A 27,162-nucleotide genomic window follows, 5' to 3' on the forward strand; every position below is an offset into this window, starting at 1 on the left:
GGGTGAATTTCAGATTCAATCTCGGATCCGCAGATCCGCCACCAGTGTTGATCTGCGCAACAGAAATGAATCCAGGATCCAATCTTGGATTAGTCAATCCTAGATTGGGTTGAATCTTGATCTTGATGTGCACAATCCACCCTTAATGTACCGAAGCTCCGCCCCTTTTCTAAATGACTTCCTTTTAACCCTAGGAACGAAGTGTCAGGCCAAGCAGTCCAGGGTACTCTGTTCCCATTACTTAGCGCCCTCACAGGTCGGGAGGGAGATTTACCACCAAGAATCATTGTCTTTCAATCACAGGAAGTTACAGTTATTTTTATTATTTATTTCTTAGCAGACGCCCTTATCCAGGGCGACTTACAGTTGTATTCAAAAAATACATATCAAGAATTACAGTGCAATTAAGAGCAAGATACAAAATACATTGACTTCAGTCCGATTTGATATCGGGGCAGTTCAAGAGCAGATAACAGTGTTAATAGTTACATCAGGGTTAGATAAGTGTGCAGGTGGAATACAAAATACTACAGATTGGATTAAGTGCAGGATTAAATACAGTAAATTAGGGTTAAAGTGCATTAAAGGCAGAGTGATATATTGTCCAGAAGGGAAGAGGTGTGTCTGAAGAGGTGTGTCTTGAGGAGGCGCTGGAAGGTGGTCAGGGACTGGGCAGTCCTGCCATCCATAGGAAGGCCGTTCCACCACTACGGGGAAAGGGTGGAGAAGGAGCAGGCTCTGGAAGCAGGGAAGCATAGCTGAGGTACAACCAGTCTTCTACTGCAGACGGAGCGGAGAGGTCGGGTGGGGGTGTAGGGAGAGATGAGGATCTGGAGGTAGCTGGGTGCAGTCTGGTCAAGGCATCGGTAGGCAAGTACAAGATTCTTGAACTGGATGCAAGCGGTGATCGGGAGCCAGTGGAGTAGCGTGGGAGAAGCAAGGCAGAGAGAACACCAGACGAGCAGCAGAGTTCTGGATGAGCTGGAGTGGATGGGTGGCGGACGCAGGGAGGCCAGCCAGGAGGGAGTTGCAGTAGTCTAGGCGGGAGAGTACCAGGGCCTGGACGAGGAGTTGCGTGGAGTATTTGGTGAGGAAGGGTCAGATTCTTTGTATGTTGCTCAGGAAGAATCGGCAGGTGTGTGCTAGAGTGGAGATGTGCTGGGAGTAGGAGAGGCAGGGGTCCATGTTTCTCCAAGGTTCTTGGCTGAGGAGGAGGGAGAGAGCATGGTAGATTCCAGAGGAATGGAGATAGAGAGATCAGAGGAGGGGGAAGATGAGGAGGGGAAGAAAAGGAGGTCAGATTTAGAGAGGTTGAGTTTAAGGTGATGCGAGTGCATCCAGGAGGAGATAGCAGACAGGTAGAGATATGGGAGGGGATGTTGGGGTCTGAGGGGGGGAAGGAGAGGAAGATCTGAGCATCCTCAGCATATAAATGGTGTGAGAAACCGTAGGATGCGATGAGGGGGCCCAGGGAGCGGGTGTAGAGAGAGAACAGGAGAAGACCCAAGACTGATCCTTGGGGGACTCCTGTTGAGAAAGGGTGAGGTGTGGAGGTTGAGCTGCACCAGGTTACCTGGTAGGTGTGGTCGGAGAGGTAGGAGGAGAACCAGGCCAGAGCAGTGCTGGAGATTCCCAGGCCAGCGAGAGAGGATAGGAGAATAGAGTGACCCATAGTATCAAAGGCAGCAGAGGTGTTAAAGGGTATGCGGATACCAGAGATTTTAGAGGAGAAGAAAGAGGCAAAGTCGTCAGCGGAGATAGAGGAGGGAAGAGGAGGGGGAGGGTTGAGGAGGGAGGAGAAGGTAGAGAATAGTTTCGGGGGGTTGTTAGTGGAGGATTGGGTAATAGATTAGAAATAGGAGTGTTTAGCATTTTGCAAAGTGCCATTTTTTATTGTGTTATCGTGTTTATAGACATGGTTACTTCGTTGTGAGGATTATCATGTCATGTTTGTAATTTAGTGCAGTCATGTACAGTGAACTTACACTAATGTTACAGGTTATGATAATGGAGAAATTCAAGCCAGCTTTCCATCTTGGACACCCAACTCTGGATTTTTTTGTTGTGTAGATTTGATAAATATTATGTCATTGTTTAACCAATTCTATATACATATTAAACCCTGTTCACACTTGCATGTTTATACCAGTATCGTTGCGGATCAGAATCACAAAGTCTGTTCACACTGGAGTTGTTATTGGTGTTGTACCGGTATAACTGTATTGATACGAAACCCAGATAAGAGGAAGTTTCATACCGGTACAGTTGCGATGCGACTCGGAACAGTTCAAGTGCAGACGGGTGGATCAGTACAAAATTGCGACATATGTACAAAAGGGAAATGCCCAGTGCATCTCGAAAAATGTACATACTCAAATTCATAAGGACACCTTTACCCCTCCACAGCAAGATACTCCAGGGAATATGCAGGTAGCTTCTTAACATCTCATTGGTCTCTGAGATGCTCCTGATTACATATGCAGAGCAGATGCACCTGTGCATAATGATATGTACTAAAGTGAGCATCCAATCGCTCCATTACTTGCACATGCTTAACTTAGGACTTGGAGACAGGGCTATAAAAAGATGAGCTTGTGTGGGTGTGTTCTCCATACAGAGATAAGTCATGAAATACTGTATTTCTGTCCTGGGCAGATGTGGCAATAACATAAAAATGTTGTATGTCGTGGCCTTTAATTAGATATCTTGTTTATACCAAGAATACATACAACAATAATGTACTGTATCTACATATTTAATTTTGTTTTAAACACATGCCTTTGGGGGAAAAAGATGTGACGTCTCTGACTCAGTGCCTGCATTTATGTGGCTTAATTAGTTTATGAAGGGCTACATTAAAAATAAATTGTATATTTTATTGTAATGTGGTCAGTGTTTTCGCTGTCGCTCGTCACTCTCGCCAGTGATGACTGCTTCTATTTTGAATAATTTGTTTAAATTTTCAATAATTGTTTAATAGGATGTTAGCAGTTAAAACACAACCACACAATATGGTAGAGAGACCGGTAAAGCAGAAGATCATACTACTATAATCTCTATGGAACTATGAATAATGTTGCTAGTACTACCCACGTTCCATAGAGCTCAGTGGTTCTTGCTAATAATGCATTTTTTTAATTTGCTAATCTTAAAAAGAGTGTGTATTTTCTGAAACAAGTTGTGTGTACAGTACTGTAGTGACTACATCTTCCTTACAGGGAGAGGAAAGCAAACCGTTTTGTTCAAGGAATGTATGGCTAGAATTATTATTTTTTTTGCTTGTTTTATCATCGTCTGATATTCATGATGTACAGTAATTGAGATGGTTTAACAATGGCAATGAAAATGTATACATAGTTGTAAATTAAATAAGGATGTTTAAAATATTAAAGGTGCCCCTATCAAAGCCTTCATGGTTTTTTTAAATGATACGCAGTAGACAATATAATGCATTTGCGTTGCATGGTGTCAAAAGAAAAAAAAAGATTTTGTTGAAGTGAAGTTTCTGTAGCCATGAGAACGATCTGTTGACTGTCTTGATCCCTTTGCTAGTGTGAAAGGGTTATAATGGCATTATACTGGCTGTGTGAATGGGTATTTTGAATAACTTTTTAAATGTCTCTGAGACGGCTCAGTAGCGACATTTGTTTGTGAAAGGGGCATTGGACATGGTGCCAGGATTTCTAGCAACAACCACACAAATCCCCCTTCAGCCAAATCCAGAGCCTACACTATTCTGATGCATGGCACATCCACTTCATTTAAATACTCCGGCCCACGTTCAGATGCACAGGTGCAGCTTTCAGCATTCCACAGTTAATACATATCCCGCAACTTTTGAGATGCACAGCTCAAATTAAATATGCACCTGCATCTACTTGCACTTGCCAGCTGTTAGTACGTAGCCCACCCCTAGTGTACACAACAGAGTTGAAAGGTCACACCACAGAGGCAGGCCAGGCACCTCTACAGTGTCCAGGAAACAAAAAACAGAGGAACCTCTTGTTTATCTACAGTTTTCAAAAATATGTTCACCCAGTCTGACCTCTCGTTGAGCTACAGTATGTTTCGTTTTGGAGAAAATGTGCATTTATTTTCAACAGACTGGGACCAAGGGAATACATTCTATAAAGATACGTCAGGGTACCCTACACTGTGCCAAAAAAGTTGCAAGTAATACAGTGTAAGTATTAATTAATCATTATTTTATAAAGGCTGCAACACTACTTTTGGGATTCAAAAATAAATTAGCAAGAGCTGTATATGAATATCCCAACCAGGGGTTACAGTAACAAACGATCTGTGTTTGGAATGTGAAACTGTTCAACAGCTGATATTTGTTAATCTCAATTTCGAACTTGTATGAATTGGGAAGTGTATTTGAAACACTGTTTTTTTTATTCATTTTGTAAACAAGTTAGCAATAGCAATACATGTACATGTATTTGCCATGAAACTGTTATTTTGTTAAAACTTATACAGTAAATCATTAAAAGCAATCAAATAGTGTTTACAATGCAGTTAATTCCATCTCTGTCCCTTATCTAATCTAAGTATGTATTTCAAAAACTATGCCACAAATTAGTGAAAGTAATGTGCTGTGTGTTAAAACTGAACAATACGTTATCAAGGCTGTTTATACATCAGAATATTTGGCTAATAGTAAACTGAGAGATATTTGTAACACTTCAGGGACATTTTTGCGTGTGTCTTGGAAGGATTTTTATCCTTGTTATCTTGACATTGTGTTCCAAAACAGCTTTTATAAACAGATGGCCACACTGCAGTGATCTTCAGCCACAAATCATTTCCGCTGTCATCATAGTGTACGATATAAAATAAATCGTTCTCATTGAAACTGTCATTTACACAGTTGTAAGTTAAGTCGTCTGGGGAATCCGTTTATAAATACTTCCTCAATGGTTTATTCATTTGCACTTCATTCCAAAAAAATCATTACTGTCAAGATGATTTGCAATATGAGAAATTTTGGAAAAAGGTATCTCTCATGGGTTTTAGAAATTCAGTACGTAAGAAAAATCAGATGTTCTTTAGACCGTTATATACTTTTGTTGTTAGGGGTGTCTCTTGGAATTTAATGAACCTGCCATATCTTAACTCCCCTTAACATCTTCTGCTCGTCTCTAAAACATTTTGTTCTTATTTTGTTCTCTACATTTGACCTCATTGCATGCACAAGTTCTTCTTGCCTGCACATACTAGGAATGCATATGTCTATAGCTTTTGCTGTTTTCTAAAAGGCAAGTAAATTAAGATTCTTCACACATTCCTGAGACATTTTTTAAAGACCTCTTAACCCACTGTCACTTATTTTTCAACACTTTGTCATGTTCAATCTGCAAACACTTTTTCTTAACTGTAACACACTATTGTTGCCAAAACCATTACTGGAATATAAAAGTCCTTGGTTGCTGTATAGGGACATTAAACAGGGTTATTACTATATTAGATCGACTTGATGCACTCATTCAGGAAGGAGGAACGGGAGCGAGCGAGAGAGGAGAAAGTAAAAGAAAACCAAGTGCTACGCTTGCACGGTACTACTAGGATCAGTGAAGGTGACTGCCCAGCCTGACCTAGGTTTTTGTTTTTGTTTTATGTGTTCGAGATTTGGTTTTGTCTAAATATTTATTTTGCTCTGTGAGCGTTGTTTTGTGTACACTTTTTATTTAATTTTTGTTGGAATAAAAACAGGCACCAGTGCATCAACCTGTGTCTGTGTCAACTTCCTGGTCTGGGGATGTCACCACACAGCCGTCCTGCCACAGTGTCCTGCGCAGGTCAGATTTTTACGACCCGCTTCCGACCCGGACCCGCTACTACAGGACCCGACCTGAACCTGCAACCCGCTGCAACACCGTCTTGTTACCCGCCACTTGACCCGACCCGCTTTAATAAGACCTGCAACCCGACCCAAACCCGCAAGTGTTTGTCCTTTACCTACTGCCTGCATCGACTGAGTCTCACGCTCTCACATTAACACAGAGATATCTCTACCATTCTCCACAGATTGAGTTTACCCAATGCTCGGATATATTATGAAAAGTGTTGAATTTAAATCAAGAGAAGTAATGTTAAAGAAGACCTCATGTAGAATGTTGTGTTCAGTTGTGGTCACCTCATTACAAAAAGGATATTGCTGCTAGAAAGAGTGCAAAGAAGAGCGACCAGAATTATCCCGGGTTTAAAAGGCATTTCGTATGCAGACAGGCTAAAAGAATTGAATCTATTCATTCTTGAACAAAGAAGACTATGTGGTGATCTGATTCGAGCATTCAAAATCCTAAAAGGTATAGACAATGTCGACCCAGGGGACTTTTTCGACCTGAAAAAAGAAACAAGGACCCGGGGTCACAAATGGAGATTAGATAAAGGGGCATTCAGAACAGAAAATAGGCGGCACTTTTTTACACAGAGAATTGTGAGGGTCTGGAACCAACTCCCCAGTAATGTTGTTGAAGCTGACACCCTGGGATCCTTCAAGAAGCTGCTTGATGAGATTCTGGGATCAATAAGCTACTAACAACCAAACAAGCAAGATGGGCCGAATGGCCTCCTCTCGTTTGTAAACTTTCTTATGTTCTTATATTCTAATAGGCTATACAGCATGATTGCTTTCTCTAGTGGTCTTTGTAGCATATTAACTATCTCTACTTACTTTATTATAAAATGCCTGTCTATTCCTTTCGTGCCACCAGTTGAAAGGAAGCTACCAGTTTTGTGGCTGTCGGTCACAAAAACATAATGACAGGTTTTACAAGCAATGGATCCAATTCAAATTCAGATGTGAAATTTTTTTTTTTTTAACCCGCACCCCACGTGGGTACCTGACCCAATGGTGTCAGAGTGGGGTATAGTGCCGCCACAGATCCAGCCAGAGCAGGTACTGCGGGTACAGATTTTTACTTGTGGAAGGATTTTTTTTTGTGAATGAAGAGAATGGAACAAGGGCTGGACGTCTGCATAACCTGCCTAAAAGGAGAGGAGTGGTGCTTTGCTGTTGGCGAGGTTGGCCACGTGTCACCTGACTGCCACCCCCCACCCCAGGAAGAGGAACAACTGCTGTCCACCAGTAAGAGCCGCGCCATTTTCCAGCGACCTAGGGAGAGCAGCACCAGTCTCCATAGACAGAAGGAGACTACCCGCTGCTCCCTTCTCCACCACCATATGGCGTGTACTCGCGTCTTCTGCCTCCACCTCCAGAGGGAGGCTACCTGTTGCTCCCGCCTCCACCTCCAGAGGGAGACTACCCATTGCTCCTGCCTCTGCCTGGTGAGTTGCTGTCGCCTCCCAAGGGTCCGCACCTGCCGTTGCCTCCCGAGGGACTGCTCCTGCTCTGTCCTGCACTGCTTAGGGCTGCCAAGCCTGCACCACATAGGGCTGCCAAGCCTGCACCGCATAGGGCTGCCAAGCCTGCACCGCCTGGGGATGCCAGTTCGCCATCGTCCGGGGAGGCCAGTTAACCATCACCCGGGAAGGCCAGGTCGTCACCGTCCCGGGGAGGCCTGCTCGTCAACGCCCGGGGAGGCCTGCTCATCACCGCCCGGGGATTGGTTGTGTACACTAGCAGCAGTTGCTCTGCTGGAAATTCTGGGGCTGGAGCCCAAGAAAAGGGAGCTGCTGTCTACAGATAAGAGGGGGAGGTGAGGAGACCACCTGCACCAATAGCAGTTTTACTGCCGAAGTACAGCGCGCCGCTGCCACTGCCGGAGTGTCCCAAGAAAATACTGCACAGCAAAATAGTTTAAGTTTTGTTTTTGGTTGTAAGTAACTCATTTTTATTTCAGGATTCAGATGGAATCTTTAATTTCCTTTCCTGTTAGTCTGTAAAACACTCATAATTCACAACACAACCCTGCAGATTTTGAATGTTTGAAACCAAAACTCAAAATAGTTAATGATAATATTATTTATAAACTTTCTTACTGGAAGTACACATATTAGCAATCAGAAAGTGAAATATATGTAATATATAAGCGAGCATTGTAAGAAGAACATTCCTACTAGTTTTTAGAAATGCATTTTAACCTTCCTAAGCCATTAAACATATGATAATTGAAAATACATTGGCACAACATCTTTGTCCAGCTTGCCCCAGGCATTTTTTGAAATGTCAGTATATAACTCCACAGACATCGCTTTATATCAACTAGCCATACAGATATTGCCTGTTGTTCATATTCTGCCTAAATAAACACCAATCAAAATCATATGCAAAATTATGGGGTCTATTTATAAGATTAAAACAAATTACTTTTTTAAAATCATATGTGAAAGCCTGCTGGCGCGTGGGTGCGTGCATTCGCTTTTGAGTGTCAGGCAGGAGATGGAGACGGAGGTTAAAGTTCATACGTCCTGCTGGTGAACATGATTTATTTACATATTCACAGTGAGAACAGCTCACGTGACACTACCAACAATGGTAGCACACTGAGGTCATACAGGGGTATGTAAGTAAAGCAAAATAAAACACTGTACAAAAACTATAAAATAAAAGGGGCCATGGAGGACCCACATAGACACTCGCACGGTCGTCGTCGGTTTTGGTTTCTTTATATTCTGATCCCGGGTCACTCTCATGGTGATCAGAAGTTTACAGCAAGTTCTCTTTGTCCGGGTAGCATGGATGGTATTCAGCCCATTGTCTTTGGCTTTGCAGCAGTACTGGGGTATAAACTGAACCTTTTTATACCTTACGCCCCTAACTGCTGATTAGATTCCAGAGCTGGAATTCTGTTTCTTTACAGTGTATCTTAGGGTACAACTCCATTTCTTCAAGGAGGTCTTTTCTTAGGCTGCTGAGAGAGGTGGATTAAGCTCAGGTGGCTGCAGCAAGCTGATAATGGTTTTGATAAAAAGCCAAGACACATGACTGGTAGAGAAAGATGTCTTGTAATTCTTGCAAGCCCACCTCTCCTGACATGAGGTAACCTCTCTCCTCATACCCTCGTGTCACTCTTATCATACATAATCCAGGCCCCTGTTAAGACCTCATTTTAACCTGGCTGACACTATAGAGCAACACTGTTATTATTTAACTTAGGAGATTTAATTTTATATTTTTTAATACTTTGTGAGAACAATAGTATAATTTCAATGGATAAGCTAATGCAACAAAAAGTAAAAATTCCCATTGGGCAAAAATTCCCATATAAATATGAGGTGAGACAATGGCTCAGATACCTTGTTTCCATGCATTCACTCAACCCAGGTTGAAAACCCTGCTGCCAGTTAATCCACATGCTGGGCTATCAGGTTACTCTGTGCTTTAATATCCTCCTTTTGCTTTGTTTGTAACTAAAAGCACCAACTTAGCCTACCAATCTGGTACATACTTACCCCAAAAGACTTAAAGCTGTTATTGCATTGAAAGGTGGCTCTACCAAATATTCATGTGTGGGGGTTGAATACTTATGCAAGCAAGATATTTCAGTTTTTTTATTTTTCTTAAAAATATTTCCCAACATAAAACCTATGTCACCTTAAAATAATTGATTTTTAGTTTCATTGTTTTAAAATAAAATATCAAACAGAACAAAATTTCAATGTACCATTTGTAATTCAGTAATATGAGAGAACTGCTCAGGAGTCTGAATACTTTTGCAAGGCACTGTGTGTATATATACGTACAACGTACAACTAAAGTTGCCTGTATGCCCACCCGTCATTGGGTCATTGTCCCTCAGCACCAGCACATCTGATCTACAACCCATTCACAAACTTGCTCAGCGTCAGCTGGCCTGGTCTGTCACAATTCATTGTCTGTCTAATCTTGTCCTGCGAGATTGACTAATTATCATAATGCATTATTGTTGCCATTCTTTTTACTGTTAGGCTAATTCGGAAGCAAAGCAATAGCGTCCATCCTTTCAGTTTTCTACACAAATGAATGCGACCTTATCTGCCAGGCTTGCTGGGAAAGAATCACCAATATCTGTCAAACTCACATTGCATGGAAACTGTCTTTTCACTCAACTCAGGTGGGCTATCAACAGGGAGAATTCGTATCAGATCCGATTGGTGGTCATTCCGTGCTCATGGAAGTGTTCAGAAGCATAGAAAGGGCAACTTTACTGAAAACAAGATTATAATCACATCTTTCTAAAGAGAGCAGATTGTCCTTATATACATAATAAACGTGACACTCCTGTGATGTTTTAGCACGCAGTTTAATAGTGTAATATTAGAGTAAACCATTCGCTACCTGATTAAGCGTAATCACGATTAAATTGTTATGAATGTTAACGTGGACCGCTTTATTGTATTGCATTATATGTAAAAATAATGTGATATCTTGTAACAATTGTAAGTCGCCCTGGATAAGGGCGTCTGCTAAGAAATAAATAATAATAATAATAATAATAATAATAATAATAATAGCTGACAATGTCTTAGAAAATGAAGACAAATTGTTTGGAAAGGGAAAAACAAAAAAATACAAAGGGTGAGAAAAATAAGATTTGTCACTAAACACTGTGAAATGTATTAAAAACAATACTATGCAATGATTCTGTCACTATAGTTTACATATTAAACATAATTAGCATTAAATACATTTTCATATTTCTGAATTATAAAATCCTCTGTACCAAGACTTACCTGTTCGGACGGAGCACTAAATCAGTGAGAAATAACTAATTACACCACACAGTTAAACAAGTATAATCTCATATAATGATAAAATAGAAGCTGAATAATTGTATGGTACAGTTTTTAAGAAGTTTTGCACTTCTTTTTATAGAAGTTTTAGTGCCCCGTCCTTCACCTGGTTTTCACCCACTTCCCAGATAACATCATGCTGTAATTATGATTTGATATTTGAGTTAAAGAAAAAAATGTATAAAGCCAAATTCACTGGTGGAGGACTTGCCTCAGAGCAGATCTTTTTAATAGAGAAAGGGTGTCCCAAGCAATTACCATAGAGCTTGTGGAAGGTATAGAGGCCATGACATTATTGGGAGTGCTCTGGGCACAAAATTAATCGCTGTTTTCTACATGAACATCACATTTTTTCATAATGCGAGGCACCTGCGATGTTGACACGCCAACTTTCTTTGCAACAACAGCCTGAGAAACCACAACAGACTCCAGATCCTTCAGGAGTTCATCGTGGTTTACGCAATTTACGCAAGTCACAGCGTAATCACATACTCACATACTCACGACACTGTGCTATCAACTACAATGTCTCTGTTGTCTGATGATTTTTTTTTAACCTCTGGTGTTGTCAGAGCATTTTCTCCATATTAAACAATATTGCGCGAAATTCAGCTATTCTTACACCGCTTACCCTAGCACATTTATGTCCCGCCTCTGCTCACTAATGATTGGACAGCTGCAAAACCAGGGCAGATGACTTTACCATTGATTAAACTCCCAAGACCTTCAGCTGAAATGGAAAATACCTTCAACAGTTCATGACCTACCTCTGCTAACTCATGACTGGACACCTGCATAACAAGGGGCAGATATTTGACTCTCCCATTGGAAAACTTGCTTAAGACCTCCAGCTGAGGCAGAGAATACTTTCTACTGTTTATGACCCGCCTCCATTCACTTATGTCGCAGAGAAAATGCAGATCAACTCTTTAGTTGATTAATTGGTCTGATTAATCTGTTAATCGGAATAGCCTGAGGCATTAAAATCATAGTATAATAATTATTTATTTAGGCCCTTTTACATGTTGCTTTGCCACAAAATAAAATGCATTTCATCCTCATTTCACACTCAGAAATAAAATGCATTCGTCTTTTGCATTTGAAGTAAATGGGATACTTCAAGGTTTATTTCAGAGAGTGCGTGATTGACGCTGGGAGTTGAGTTGAGGTTGTGTCGAGTTCATAAGGCTGTGGTTTGCAAGGAACCTCGCAGCTGGCCAATCACATTAATAGAAGTCATATTCATATTCATGAGTATAAGTCAGAACAGCCAAACAGCCTATTAAATTGACTGGTCAGCTCGAGCTGCAACCTTCACGCAGCTAAACGCTCTCTTAATCGGATGATAATCGATCAATAGAAAATGTCAAGATTAAAACCCCTAATTACTATATATCTGTATCATGTAAAGAAAGTATTACGATTCAACTGTACACAATGAATCATTACATTCTATCTTTATATACAGGCATCGGTAAGCTAGTGTTTTTTTATCAGCTGCAACATATAACATCAGAGGGTTAATAGAGGGTTATTTAGCCTTTTAACAGTTTATATTTGTATTTGGAAATTCTTATAATACCCTAAAAACAGTCAGCAAATAAATACAACCCATTGGTATTCATGACAGAGAGTACATTTTAATGTTAAATTGATATTAAGAATGGCATTTCTCCACACCTGTCATTTTCAAGTTTAAGCATGTTTTATTCCTGCTAAATGCAGCTTGCTGCTCTGAATTAAGTTACTGATACTATGTCATAGTCCTTTTTCTTTATGCCCTGCAGACAGAAGAATGAATGTGTGGTGAAGCAAATGCACCGTATGTCCAACATGGGTTGTGTCATCTGTATTCCATAGAGCACTCATTAAATTACACAAAGATAACTAGCAGAACGGAAAGGAATATATCACATCATTTTACCTGATAATGATACTTTGTTCTAGTAAGCCTTTGGGTTTATAACACTGTCTTCAATGAGTTATGCGCCTTGGAATATACTTTGTAAATACATATACACTTCCTCAGTTATGTTTGTCCACAGCAGTGTGGAGTAGTGGTTAGGGCTCTGGACTCTTGACCGGAGGGTCGCGGGTTCAATCCCAGGTGGGGGACACTGCTGCTGTACCCTTGAGCAAGGTACTTTACCTAGATTGCTCCAGTAAGAAACCCAACTGTATAAATGGGTAATTGTATGAAAAAAAGAATGTGATATCTTGTAACAATTGTAAGTCGCCCTGGATAAGTGCGTCTGCTAAGAAATTAATAATAATAATAATAATGAGGTAGCCCCTCGCTAAACTGCATATGTTTGTCCGACATAAGGAGGTGTCGGGTTTAATAAAATACAATAAAATCGCACACACACATACATTTATAGTGCTCAATGTATTTTAAATGTATAAATCATTACTCTGAAATAACACTAATGTGTTTTGGATAGGCTACAAAAAATGCATTATGTATAAATATAAATCTGTACAGTAGGCCTATAAAGTATAATCAAATGAATAAATAGCACTAGACAATTAACACAAAATAGATTATGGTGCCGCATTGGCAACTTATGAATCATGATACTTACAGGAGGAGAGTCAATTCTCGTTAATACGAATTTCAAAGGACCAGCAACAAATGTTGCATTATACAAACTAATTCGTATTATCATGAGTAAGCCAAATGTATACTGTCAGTTTTTATTTCAGTTAGTCAATGGTGCAGTGCTAAATTGTGCACAATTACAAACCTCCTGCACATTAATAGATTAGGTGTGTTTCCTATTCCTATACAAATGTTCAGAATGAGCTGGAGGAGTTAGCGGCACATGTGTATAGTCTATTTCTCCCAACATGTTGGGGAAACCAGAAATGTCATGTAAATTTGTTTTCAAGGCTTGTAAGTATACCCTGCATTTAGGGAAAAATAGGTATTTGGGTGTTCGCCTCAAAAATGCATTGAGCACAACTGGCAACGCACAAGAAAAAGCGGACTGGGAAATACTAGCAGGAGGGGTTTTCATTGAATGTTATACCAAAATTGAATTTTATACCTATATTTTAGTTCCAGCACTTATTTACTTAAATACATTACAGCTGACTTCTGTATTAATTTCCCTTACAGGTGTCATGCTGCAAACAAGACCTGTCCAAAGAATCACATCTGGAATAATCACATCTGTAGATGTGTGAAGCAGCACGACTTCACTTTTCCTTCCCAGTATCCAGGATCTTGTAAGTGCAGAATCATTCAGTTTCTTTGGGTTTAAGTACAGTAGCTGGGTCTTGTCAGTTGATCTAAATGCTTGCAGATTTAAATACTGTCTTTATTTGAACCATTTAAAGAAAGGCCCTTTGTGAAAACCTAACATCTCTTAACAATGCCTGTGAGTTTCTGAAGCTGTCTTTAGAGTAGTGTCCCTTTTGCCTATAAACATTTGTAAAATATCTGATTGGATCTATTATTATTTAAGCAGTGACAAATTGACCTCACTATGCCCCCACTATGTGTAAGTCTTTTTCTATATTCATGTTTCATCTTTTTTTCCTAAATGTTATCAAAGACATAGCAATTTTCCTTCAAATAACTTTTACACGCTCAGAACTGAGTAGATCCGTACCATACTGGTACCAAGGTCACCGACCTGCTCCGTTCCCAACCCGGTACTGTACCACACCGAACCGGGACCAAGTTTACCGCACCAGTACGGTGCCGTGCTTGTAACCGTACCATATCGTACTCGTTTTTGCTTTTAGCACCAGACATTTTTATATTTATGTAATTGTTTAATTACTGTTTTTTGTTGAAAAAGTATTTTCTCTTGTGTCTACTTGCAGGCCAGTCTGCAATGTGGTGCTCAGCACACATGTAGCAAGGGCAACTGCTGGGCTCAGCAGCACTGCGCAGGACCAAGATACTCGCTTCTGTTGTTGTTGCTTTAAGCAATTTCATCTACAGCATCTTGATGCCATTTTGGTGACAGCTTTTAACATCACCATTGCGAAGGCTGTTAGTCCATACTAACAAGCAGGCTTTCTCAGTCTCGTTTGTGGTACTGACTGAGTGATTTTGCCAGTGGCCCTGTACGTTGCCACCGGCGATAACTGCGAACCGGTGGACCCGTACCTTACCGGTAACAAGGTCACTGACCTGTTCTGGTGCCATTCGTGTACCGACCTGGTGTTAAAAGTCACCGCACCGGTACCGTCATGGTACTGTCCTGGTTCCGACCTTTACCGTGCCGACCGGGTGCTAAAGCCACCGAACCGACCCCGCTCGGGTCTTGACCCGCCTGGTCGATACCTATAGGCAGATTGAGACAGCAACTGTACAACTGCATACTGTACACTGCATTGCTTGCTACTTGCATTATGCCAGGGTTTTATCCCTGTGAGACATGCAAGACCAGTCTGTCTATTGAGGACAAGCATAGCAGGAGCTCTTACTGCCTAAGACCAGAGCATGCCATGGAGGCACTGGCTAATCACAGCTTCTGCAAGTTTTGTACCCCTTTTTCCAAGCACACGCTTGAGAAACGGCTATCCCACAGCTCTAAGGAGTGCTCTGCTTCCCTTACTCCTGCTCAGCCTATATAGGGTGCAAGATGCAGAGAAGCTGAGCCTGTCCCATTTTCCACCGTTTGAGGTTTCTATTGCAGCCTTGGTCCAGGTGCCTAATTATAGCTCTCCTCTCTAAGGATGCTGCCTGCCCTAACAAGCAGAGAGCCTATATAGATAGGGAACTACAATAGCATCCTTGTAGCCTACCAATCGCATTGTTGTGGTCCCTCTCTTATAACCATTGGCCCTCACCACAACAGCTGCATGAACTACGCTTGGTTAACAAAAACCTGCTCTGTGTGTCCAAGCTCAACGGACAGGCTGTAGGTAGAAACCTGGCTGCACTGGTAGCTGCACATAGACAGCTTTGGCTTTCCCAGGCATGCATGCCTTACAGGGACAAAGCACCATGGTTGGATGCCCTGATTCCTCCAGGGCATACTTATGGTCCCGTGGTAAACGAGATGCTGCAGTGCAGGAATCCACTAAGGAGCTGGCTCGCCTGCTTCCCAAGCGACCACCTCCAGTACGTAAACCAGCGGTAAACTAGCACTGGGCAGTGTCATCTGGGCTGGGGTGCTATGTGGAATGGCAGGGGTGCGCAAGGTGTGTGGAACCCCCCTTGGCAGGGTCTCCACATCAATGTTTTGGAGCTGCAGGTAGTTTACCTGGCCTTGCCACATGTTTTGCAGGTTCGAGGGAGAAATGTGCTTGTCTGTACAGACAGCACAACGGTGGTGGCTTACATCAACCACCAGTGCGGCCTCCGGTCGCCCAGTAGCCATCCTGTGTCCCGCAACCTTCTCCTCTCACTGTGGGCAGTACATCTGCCTGGAGTGACAAACTGGGCGGCAGACCTCCTCTCAAGGAGAGTTCCTAGCGCCTCAGAGTGGAGGCTTCACCCCGAGGTGGTGAGCCTCATTTGGGAGAGGTTCAGGAGAGCAGATAGATCTTTGCCTCCCAGGAAACAACCCACTGTCGCCTCTGGTTCTCCACAATAGAAGGCAGGGACCCACTGGCAGTAGATGCCTTTGCACATGTTATATGCCTTCCCACCGCTTGCCCTGCTCCCACTGTGTCTGGAGAGAATCAGACAGGACTGGGCCATGGTGCTCCTAGTAGCCCTTTATTGGCCCAGGAGACTGATTTTCAACCCTGATGCAGCTCTTGAGCGGCCAGCCGTGAGACTGCCGACACGCTGTGACCTGCTCAGTAAGGCACGGTGGACCTTATGGCATTCCAACCCATCGAGCCTGCAACTCTGGATCTGGCTGTGGAACGGCTGCATTTGATCCGTCTGGGTCTGTCCAATAGGGTTATTGACACCCTACAAAATGTCAGAGCAGCATCCACACGTTCCCAGTACGGGTACAGATGTGGCGTCTTTTAGACGTGGTTTCTGCCTCGTGGGTTCGATCCCATGACTTGTCCCATGGCAGTTATACTGCAATTTTAGTTTATTGTTAAAGGGATAAACCTAGTGGTTTATAAGCCACTATGCCATGATTTTGCCTCAGTTTCGCACTTTTGCTGAACTTTAATCTTGCTAGCATTTTCAAACATCATATTTCCCTTTAATAGGGAAATAGTTTATTTGCTTTAATTTCTTTTCTGGAATATTTATGCTGCCAAATAGTTTGGTGCTGTTATCAGCCACGTTCTGTAATATCCAGAGATTATGTGTTGCAACAGAAAGTTCATTTCATTACAAAAGTACTTAGGAAATTGTATATTGCAAATATCTTTAACACTGAATAGCAACATAAAAATGTTGTAAGATAATTTACTGAAATAAGTATGTGATTAATTAATAAGAGCCACGTTGTTTAGGCATGTATTTTTAAACATATTTTTAATAACGGCACTGTTTAGATACATAAAATAGGTCCCTTTGAGTACCAAGGTACCAAAAATCTAACATGTAACAGTGCATCACTTTAGTGTATTTCTGTGTGGTAAAGTATGTATGGAGAGGGTCCTGTTTTAGTGATTTAAACAGCTGCATTTTTCTGCCACCATTTAACTGTAAGACGATATAAAGATTGATAGAGACTATCACTTCCCTGTACGTAGTCCTGGTCTTAATTTCTTGAGATTTGTTCATAAAATGATAATGTGCTAGAAAATTGAGCAATGAGGCCTGGCCATGTTGAATCTACTCTAAAAGGGGAAAGTAAAACACATTCCTCTTTGATTATCTTTATCCGTTCTAGCAGATAATCAATCTACAGTAACACCTAGTAACGTGGTTAAGATTTATTACTAGTTAGGCATAAGACTAATCAGTCCAGAACATATTTACCATGAGCGTTTCCTGTGAAAATTGTTTTGAACTCTCTTGAAGAATGTAGGGGGCCTATAATATTTTATGGCCGGATGATATCCCAGTGCTTAACACTATAATAGGTGATATAAAATGTCCAGAAAGATTCCAGAAGATGGATTTTAACTTGAAGCACACAAAAGGAAAATAAAACAGCTGTCAAGGCCTCATGGGGATATAGGATTTCAAAGAATGAAGTCTGCTGCATTATATTACTATGTATTCAATTATATATCAAAAAACACATACAGTAATATTACTTTTGAACCATGTGTTTGCAGTGACACAGTGGTTGTAACAGCTATAGCACCTTCATTTAGTGTGAATGTGACAGAATAGTGCTGTGGCCCAAGATGTTAGCAAGAATGAGACTCAGAAACAAGGAAGCTGAAGTTCAAGCACTTGTGTGCACATTTTTTAAACAAAACAACAAATAAACAGGAACAAATAAATAGGGCATAAGGGCAAAAAGAAAGATTTAAACAAAACAAGCAAACATACACAAACACTGCCATCTAGCTGGGCATTCACCTTCACTGACCAGATACAAGCAAAACCCAGTTTCACACAGTTGCACTCAATCCCCTCATCAAACAAAGGACTTTGTGCTCCTTTATAAAAGTGGCCACTCCCCAATTAGCACTCTATTACATAATTGGGGAATGGCCACACCTGTGATTGTTGGCAGGGGCAGAATTAACCTCATCCCTGTCAACCTTACATTCCCACACACAGTATTTACACAAGCAGGGCTTTCTCCCTGCAATAATGAATAACAAGGGGCCCATGTGAACTCCCTAAGTCTGGTGGAATGTAGGGTTAGAGTACCAGAGCAATTCAATGGAAACTGTATAATTACTGTGCAAAGTCTTTAATGTTAGAGTGATTGATCATGCGTAACATTTTCAGAGACAAAAGTACTGCCTGTATATAGCTGATAAATTATATTTATTAGTATTGTAAAACAGGCATAAAAGAGTTACTGTCAAGCTGGTATTAGACCCAAATGTACAAATAAGGAGAGATACATTTTTTGTCAGTTTTGGAGTAGAAGGTAAAGAAGATGTTCAAAGTGCAGCTTATATGTTAAAGGACAATCTTAATAAACATGATGTTAAAAATACTACAAACAGATAACTGGTGAGACATACAGTATATCCATTTAAAAAAAAGTGTTTTTCTGTCTTGAGATTTACAATCTCATTGTGTATTTACTTGCTTTAAGGTTTGCTCGGGCAAACACCATGTAAATGACCTGCTACTGTGTATGGAAACTTTTTTTATATAAAGGTCTGCAAAATATAGTTTGTCACACAAGGATACCATGTGTGGTCTGGCTCAGATTAATTATCATTTGGTTTGGTTTGTTGTCACGCAGTTTTGATGAAGTTTCAATGTGATGACAAAGGTTATTATAGATACTGTTTGAAATTTCAGTTTTAAGTAGAAGAAAAACAAGATTAATTTGTACTGTTCTTTTCTTGCTTCCAGATGCATTTGATGGAGTCAATGATATTTGTGGACCAAATAAAGAGCTAGACGATGAGACTTGCCAGTGTGTCTGTAAGGGTATCTTGAGCCCCTCCAGCTGTGGACCCAACAGAGTAATGGATAGAGATTCCTGCCAATGTGTGTGCAAACTACTTCCAACGTCATGTGGACCCAATACAGTTTTTGATAAAGACACATGCCAGTGCGCTTGTTCAAAAGTCTGCCCAAGACATCAGCCGCTGAATCCTGATAAATGTACATGCGAATGTACAGAATCACCAAATAGATGCTTTTTGAGAGGAAGAAGGTTTCAACACCAGACATGCAGGTAATACGACTTTTCTACGAATAGAACACAAGGGTCAGAATACCTGCAGCACTGCCTGTGCAGCAGGTTACCCCACCTAAGCCTAACACTGAAGTATGGGGTCAACTGGGGGTTGTAATACTTGCTGGTTAAAATTTTTTATCCAATTTGCTTCAACTGGCTCAAAATAAAAATGAAAAATGTTTTAGGTACTACTTTTTATTATAATAAAGCTTGCCAGGCAGTGCTGTTGATTGCCCTCCACCCCAGGTTTTATCTTTTCCCTCATGCTGTTGTCATGCACTGGACATACATGCTACCTTTATAAATCAGTGTTAGATGGTACGAGTAGTAGATTTTGCAGGGTGCATTGTATGTTCCAAGGGTAGTATTGCTCTTGTGGCAGAGCCGTGGCTCTGCTTGTGTGGGTGTGTGTGTGTTTTGGCTGGCAGCCATCTTGGCTTGAGCATAGAGGAACAGCCTGGGGCCAAGATGGCCACCTTTGCACAGCCACATGGCTTGTTTGGTTCTTTTACTAATTGTTTAATTTACTGTTTTATTCGTTAATTACAGAAGTATGGAGTAGGGCCAGGTGGTGAGTTAATGATTGATTGTAAATTACCCCATGGCCACACCCTATAAAAGGACAAAGGGAATGTTTGGGGGAGAATGTTTCAGTGAAGGCGCATGCCTAGCCTGATCAGGGAGAGGGTGTGTTGGAGAGTTTGATGATGAGAAAACAAAAGAAAAGCAAATGGTATTTTGTGGGTTTTTAGGTTGGGGAAAGGAGATTAGCTCCCATTATTTAGTTAAACAGTTGTTATTTTGTTCCAGTGTTTTGTTCATTTGTTTGTATATAATAAAAGTGTGTAAGAAGTGCTTAAAACTGCAGTCTGGGTTCACTGTTTCAATAGCAAAGACCAACCATGACCTGGGGCTTTACCACACTATGTAAAGGTTTTTAGTCATAGATAGCACTTAATACTTAACATGTTTATGTCATTCATATACTGTGGAAACATAGTAATGATGTTTTACCCTATTCACACTTCTTTAATAATGCACAATCAACACGTGTTGAAATATGCATATTTAACTCACAGTAAGAAAACCAAAATCTACTGTGTTCATTTTGTGTAAGACAAAAGGTTTTCATTATATTTAATGATGTAGTTCCACATGAACTTAACTCTGTTCAAAATACCTTTAGCGTTTATGCAAACCTAAAAAGTAGGAAAATTGAATTTTCAGAGCTTTGCTGACTTGTGCTTGCCAAACCATGCGTTCAAGCAAACCGGTGCTAAACATGTATGGTGCGATCCTTGTGGAACACTTAGTTGAACTACAATATGAAAACATCTGTATTTGTTTAAGGCCAGTGGTGATGTTTTTGCTTTTACTGCCTTGATACAGTTTAAAAACAGAAACAGACATCCAATGCACAACACTGCATGTGTACATTTATCAATTTCAGTTCTCAATCAAGTTATAACCGGAATTTATTTTATGTACAGATTTGTGTTTTGGCTCTTCATTCACTGCCAGAACCTTCAATATGTTAGAGGCTTGACAGAAGTCAGATATAATGCCAAAACAGTATATTAATCCTTAACCACACTCCTGTTTACAGTTCTTCCAATATAGGGCTAAGAATAAAATGCCTTGTAAAATAATGAACATAAGACTTTTGCTTTTATTGAGTGCTATTTTAAATGGTGTAAACTGAAATATTTTTTCAATACTATATTTTTTCTATACACATGAATGGCAGAGGAACCCAGATAAAACTGTGAGCAATAGAAAGAACTGCTGTTTTAAGCACATCTGTTTTAAGCACAAATGTTTAGGTCATTCATGTTTCATTGTATTAACTAGTGTACCTACAACAACAGTTATATAACTGCTCTGGCAAACAAGTTTGCTCTTTTGTATGTTTTTTTGTACTTTTTCTACTGTTGCTATTTCATTTTAATATGACAGGTTTATACCCTGTCAACTGTAAGATTAGATGTATATCCTTGCAATTAACCAACAATTACAGTCTCTGTGACTTTATTGCCCAAAGTGTAATTTAATAGGCCAATTCGCCACAGTAAGAGGATGTGGTTTTACATTTACGTTGTGAAAATATTAATTCATGAATGATTATATAACATTTGTGATCAAGTTAACCGTGCTCCTAGATCATATCTGGCATTTTCCTGCTTATTGAATACAGATAAACGTAATTAATTTAGCCAGGTGAGGGCCAGGTCTCCTTTGATAAAAAAAAAACACGAGGGATTTCCCAAAAGAAATACCTTGCTTTTTATTCATGTTAAACTCCATATAATAGTTTGCAGCTGGGTAACGCTTATATGACATCTTGCAATCACTCCTCTACTCGAAAAATGTACAGATGTGCTCAAATTTGTTGGTACCCCTCCACAAAAAACGAAGAATGCACAATTTACTCTGCAATAACTTGAAACTGACAAAAGTAATTGGCATCCGCCATTGTTTATTCCATATTTAATAGAAATCAGACTTTGCTTTTGATTTTTTATCCAACATAATATTGTAAATAATAAAACAAATGAAAATGGCATGGACAAAAATGATGGGACCGCTAACCTAATATTTTGTTGCACAACCTTTAGAGGCAATCACTGCACTCAAACGTTTTCTGTAGCTCTCAATGAGACTTCTGCACCTGTTAACAGGTAGTTTGGCCCACTCTTCCTGAGCAAACTGCGCCAGCTGTCTCAGGTTTGATGGGTGCCTTCTCCAGACTGCAAGTTTCAGCTCTTTCAATAGATGTTCGATAGGATTCAGATCAGGACTCATAGAAGGCCACTTCAGAATAGTCCAATGTTTTGTTCTTATCCATTCTTGGGTACTTTTAGCTGTGTGTTTTGGGTCATTATCCTGTTGGAGGACCCATGACCTGCGACTGAGACAGAGCTTTCTGACACTGGGCAGTAAGTTTCGCTCCAGAATGCCTTGATAGTCTTGAGATTTCATTGTGCCCTGCACAGATTCAAGGCACCCTGTGCCAGGCGCAGCAAAGCAGCCCCAAAACATAACCGAGCCTCCTCCATGTTTCACTGTAGGTATGGTGTTCTTTTCTTTGAAAGCTTCATTTTTTCGTCTGTGAACATAGAGCTGATGTGACTTGCCAAAAAGCTCCAGTTTTGACTCATCTGTCCAAAGGACATTCTCCCAGAAGGATTGTGGCTTGTCAATATGCATTTTAGCAAATTCCAGTCTGGCTTTTTTGTGTTTTTCTTTCAAAAGTGGAGTCCTCCTGGGTCTTCTTCCATGGAGCCCACTTTCGCTCAAGAAGCGACGGATGGTGCGATCAGAAACTGACGTACCTTCACCTTGGAGTTCAGCTTGTACCTCTTTGGCAGTTATCCTCGGTTCTTTTTCTACCATTCGCACTATCCTTCTGTTCAATCTGGGGTTGATTTTCCTCTTGCGGCCGCGCCCAGGGAGGTTGGCTACAGTTCCATGGACCTTAAACTTCTTAATAATATTTGCAACTGTTGTCACAGGAACATCAAGCTGCTTGGAGATGGTCTTGTAGACTTTACCTTTACCATGCTTGTCTATTATTTTCTTTCTGATCTCCTCAGACAACTCTCTCCTTTGCTTTCTCTGGTCCATGTTCAGTGTGGTGCACACAATGATACCAAACAGCACAGTGACTACTTTTCTCCATTTAAATAGGCTGAATTAGAAATAGACTGATTACAAGATTGGAGACATGTGTGATACTAATTAAAGAAACTAATTAGTTTGAAATATCACTATAATCCAATTATTTATTATCTTTTCTAAGGGGTACCAACAAATGTGTCCAGGCCTTTTTAGAATATCTTTGTAGAATAAGCAATAATTCATCTCTTTTCACAGCTTCTTTGCTTTATTCTATGACATACCAAAGGCATGCAAGTATACATGATAAAATAGCTTTTAATTTCATCACTTTTCAGGAGGAATGAAGCATTATTTCAATGAGCTGTAAGGGTACCAACAAATTTGAGCACGTCTGTATGTCTGTGGTAACTCCTATGCTTTGATAAACTTACATTGAGAAGTATTTTATAATATATTTAATACATGTATTGTATATGTGTACAAGGGCTGGCAAAATCAGCTAGTATGAAAACATAGTTTAAGGAGTAATGCACAGCAAAACACTATCAATAGGTTTGATTTGAAGTGATGAGGTTTTATTTGTCTGAATGAGTACATGCCATTCCTCAATGATTAAGGCCTCTAATTACTGCAGTGCTTCGCAAATGTTGCTGGGTGTAAATCTGCAGCAAAGTCTGGTCCATAGTTTAACACCTATAGCGTTATTTTTTTTTTTTTTTAAATATTACTATCGTAAAATTACCAACTAAAATAACATCTACTGGAGGCAAAACCAGTACTGCAGTGATCTCAGCATCATCTGCTTTTTCTTAGGCCTCTTATCAGTTAAGTTGCATGTGCTGACTTACTGTAAATGAATGTATAAAATACTTCTATTATCATAGAATAACAACTGCCTTCCCTTGTCACCAAGGAAAACAACCTCTGAGCTAAGTGTGCTTTTACATCTACTATAGGGCATATTTGTATGCTTTTAAGGGTTTTTACTTAAAGGTCTTATTTTATTGCCACTGTGTTTTTGCTTACTGTAAGAAGCATTGTACCTTTCCAGGTTATTATGTTAGAAAGTTACACCCTTAAGATATTGTATAAACAAGGACAAATATTGGTTTAAGAGCAGTCTTGATTTATATATATATATATATTTATATATTTATTTTTTTTGCCACAGTTGCTACAGCCCACCTTGTGAAGGTCGAAGAAAGCGATGCGAGGCAAGATTTTACTTCAGTGAGGAGGTTTGCCGCTGTGTACCAACGTTCTGGAGAAGACCTGCATACACAGATTAAATATATCTGAATAATACATATACCAACAACACTTACATGCAAAGTGACATGTTGAAATGTGCACTGCTTGGATATACCTGTGCACCAAAGACCCCCAAGGACTATGAGGACACAGATACATTGTGCATTTCCATTAACTTTGGCCATCATGTAGAGAACTTACAAAGGACATAGTTCTCAGGCAGTGACCAAATGGCCTAGGTTTTCCTTTTTGTGATTTTTTTTTTCAGATAATGACTCTATAATTTATTGCCACTAAAAAGTCTGCAGCAATTTTGTTAATAGCAATTGCAATCGTAAAAAAAAACAAACAAAAAAAAAAACAGTGATCAATATTTTTGTATCATGTGAAGTATCTTTAAAATAAATATAACATTGTATTGTACACTCTTAAGCCGTGTATCAGTCAAAGCAGTCCTAGAAATACAAATGAAGACAAAAAGGTACCGTACTGTTGGCAGGGGAAATAAAGCATTGTTCTATTGCTCTATGTCAAAGAATGTATCAAACAGTTAAAATAAAACCATGCCAGGTTTTATATACAGTACTTCAAGATCAGGCTCATTACTGCAGATTTTTTCATTAAATATAGTAATGGTGAGAGGGGATTACTGCTGTCAGAAATGTCCTTATTTTCTTTGTGGTTAGGGCAGGTGGGCAATCCTTGAGTGACCCAATCAAATATCAAGATTTGACATTTTACCATTAAGCTTTTCATCAGCTGAGAGAAGAACTACCACCCTTGAAATGGTTAGGTCATTACCATAACAAACACTTTCATACAAGGTGTTTGGTAAATTGTTTTATTGGCTAGGTAAATAATATAGTTTATTAGCTTCATGATAAACTTAATAGCTACTTGTGTGTCATATTCTGATTCTTTTTTGTTGTTGTTATGTGCATGTGTTGTACTGTGGGTTTAAAATCAGTTCCTACCACTTGTTAGCTTTACCGTAGTCAATGCTCTCTTGAACTTGTTGTTTATAATGGGTTTTCAAACCTTAGTTGCAACTACACATTTACACATTTGCTTGTGCTTTTAAAACACACTTTATAGCGAAACTACCAAACAACCCAAAATACAAGGTCTGCTATTTTGCTAAACAAAATGAGATACTGAAGCAGGCTCACATATAGGAAGGTCTTGTCCCTCACATCTATCAAAATTAAATATATGAGTAATTATAAATAATTATTATTCATGTTGGTCAAAAAACAAGAAAAATGTATCAAAAAACAATAACCTAAAGAGAACTGAACTCATGCTACACATAAGCGTTTCTCTCTGTCTAGTCTGTTCTTTGAGAAAATGTCATATGCAGACTTTTCCACATTGAAGGTACACCCCCTTTATGTGATGATGCATAAATAACATTTTAGTGAAGGCACCAAATTTGAGACAAAATAAGTGTTAGCAACAGATTTAAGAGTTTGCAGGAATACCTACAACCCAGCACACATCAAATGAAAGTAAGGTGTTTTGCTGTAATTGCTACAGCCTGTTCCTGTTCAGTAGCATTTTAAGGTGGAGTTAAATCTGGCTTCAATTACACAGCCATGACTGCATACTGTTCTGTTTTGTTTTAACTGACATTTATCATTTGCTCTTTAACATGGTAGGTATGGAAACAAAAATGCCAGCTTTCTTTGAGTAAGGTGGTAGACCAATTATTTAAATTCAGCTTCCAGGAGGAAGGAGAACAATGTATTATCCCTATTATATATGTTGTACAGTACTCTCAGTGGGGCTAGACCTCAGGGTTACTATATATGAAATAACAGCTGTTGGAAAAGACCATTACACTTAAAGTGTTGTCTCGGGAGCTGCTTCAGACTTGGAACTTATGTGAATTAAAGCTTGACAGGAATTTATAGATGACTATTAAAATGCAATGTAGGATTTTTTTGAAGACAGTAAGTTCAAAGCATACTTGAGAGAAAACACATTTTATGAATGTTGTGTATATTTTCAAAGGTGAAATTAAATATTCGTGTTTAGCTATTTAAAAATTAAAAAAATTGCAGTACTTCTGATATTTCAGAGAAGTATTACATCTGTGTGGTCCAAACAACAGCTCTTACTGTAATCACTCAGATTATAGTACTTGTATTAACTGAGCTATTTCAAAGGTCTGGCGAGTGGAGCTAAGACCCACAGGATGGCTCATCCCTCTAAAATGCTTTTTCTCAGCTGCATGGAGAGATTTAGCTGTCGGCTGGCTGCTCAGCAAATCAATTGACAGTAAACTGTAGTGGAAGATGTTATCCAACTGTTGAGGCACTATAGGCTGCAAACGTTTAGACAAGGTGAGCAATAACAAATAACTGGATTAAGCAAAATAAATAATGTAATAGTAATTGTCTAGGCTACTATTAAGTAATGGCTCTATACAGTAAGTGTTTAATGTAAATACTAAGACGATTACTTATAATACTCAAATTCTGTAACAACATCATAGGAGACAGCAAACACATATTTATGGAAGATAGATCCTGTATGACTAAGCTTCTTTCAAGATGGATAGAAACAAGATTGTATGACATGATATACAGTATCTGGTCTGTAAAAAGGCTTTGATTAAGATCTTAAGCTCAAATTAGTGGAAATCGAAGGTAGTAGATGTACATCATTGGTGCCCAGGACGTCGATCGCGGTCGACCGGTCGATCCCAAACTTGTTTCTAGTAGACCGCATAAAAGTTTTCAAAACTTATGCACTAAAAATATATATTTTGGCAATTCACAGATTGACCTTCAAGTCTCCTTAAAAATAATGAGGTCTACAGTTCTGAAGCACCGTATGCTTTGCTTACACTAATGATTGCTTCTTGCTCGAATATTACTGCACAGCCAAAATATAAAAAAAACAGCTT

At 39.8% G+C, this 27,162-nt stretch overlaps 1 protein-coding gene across 1 annotated transcript in view; it reads left to right on the forward strand.

Annotated features, from left to right (window-relative positions):
• vegfc (vascular endothelial growth factor c) overlaps positions 1–26,278 on the forward strand; it is a 70,319-nt gene extending 44,041 nt beyond the window's left edge. Inside the window, exons 5-7 of the mRNA XM_034015973.3 lie at positions 13,802–13,911; positions 19,052–19,379; positions 24,172–26,278. Coding sequence (XP_033871864.3) covers positions 13,802–13,911; positions 19,052–19,379; positions 24,172–24,289 — 556 coding nt within the window. The 3' untranslated portion in view covers positions 24,290–26,278. The remainder of the gene's footprint in view (positions 1–13,801; positions 13,912–19,051; positions 19,380–24,171) is intronic.
• The last annotated feature ends 884 nt before the right edge of the window (positions 26,279–27,162 follow it).

Source organism: Acipenser ruthenus, chromosome 2 (assembly GCF_902713425.1).
Source record: "Acipenser ruthenus chromosome 2, fAciRut3.2 maternal haplotype, whole genome shotgun sequence".
NCBI classification, from domain to species: domain Eukaryota; kingdom Metazoa; phylum Chordata; class Actinopteri; order Acipenseriformes; family Acipenseridae; genus Acipenser; species Acipenser ruthenus.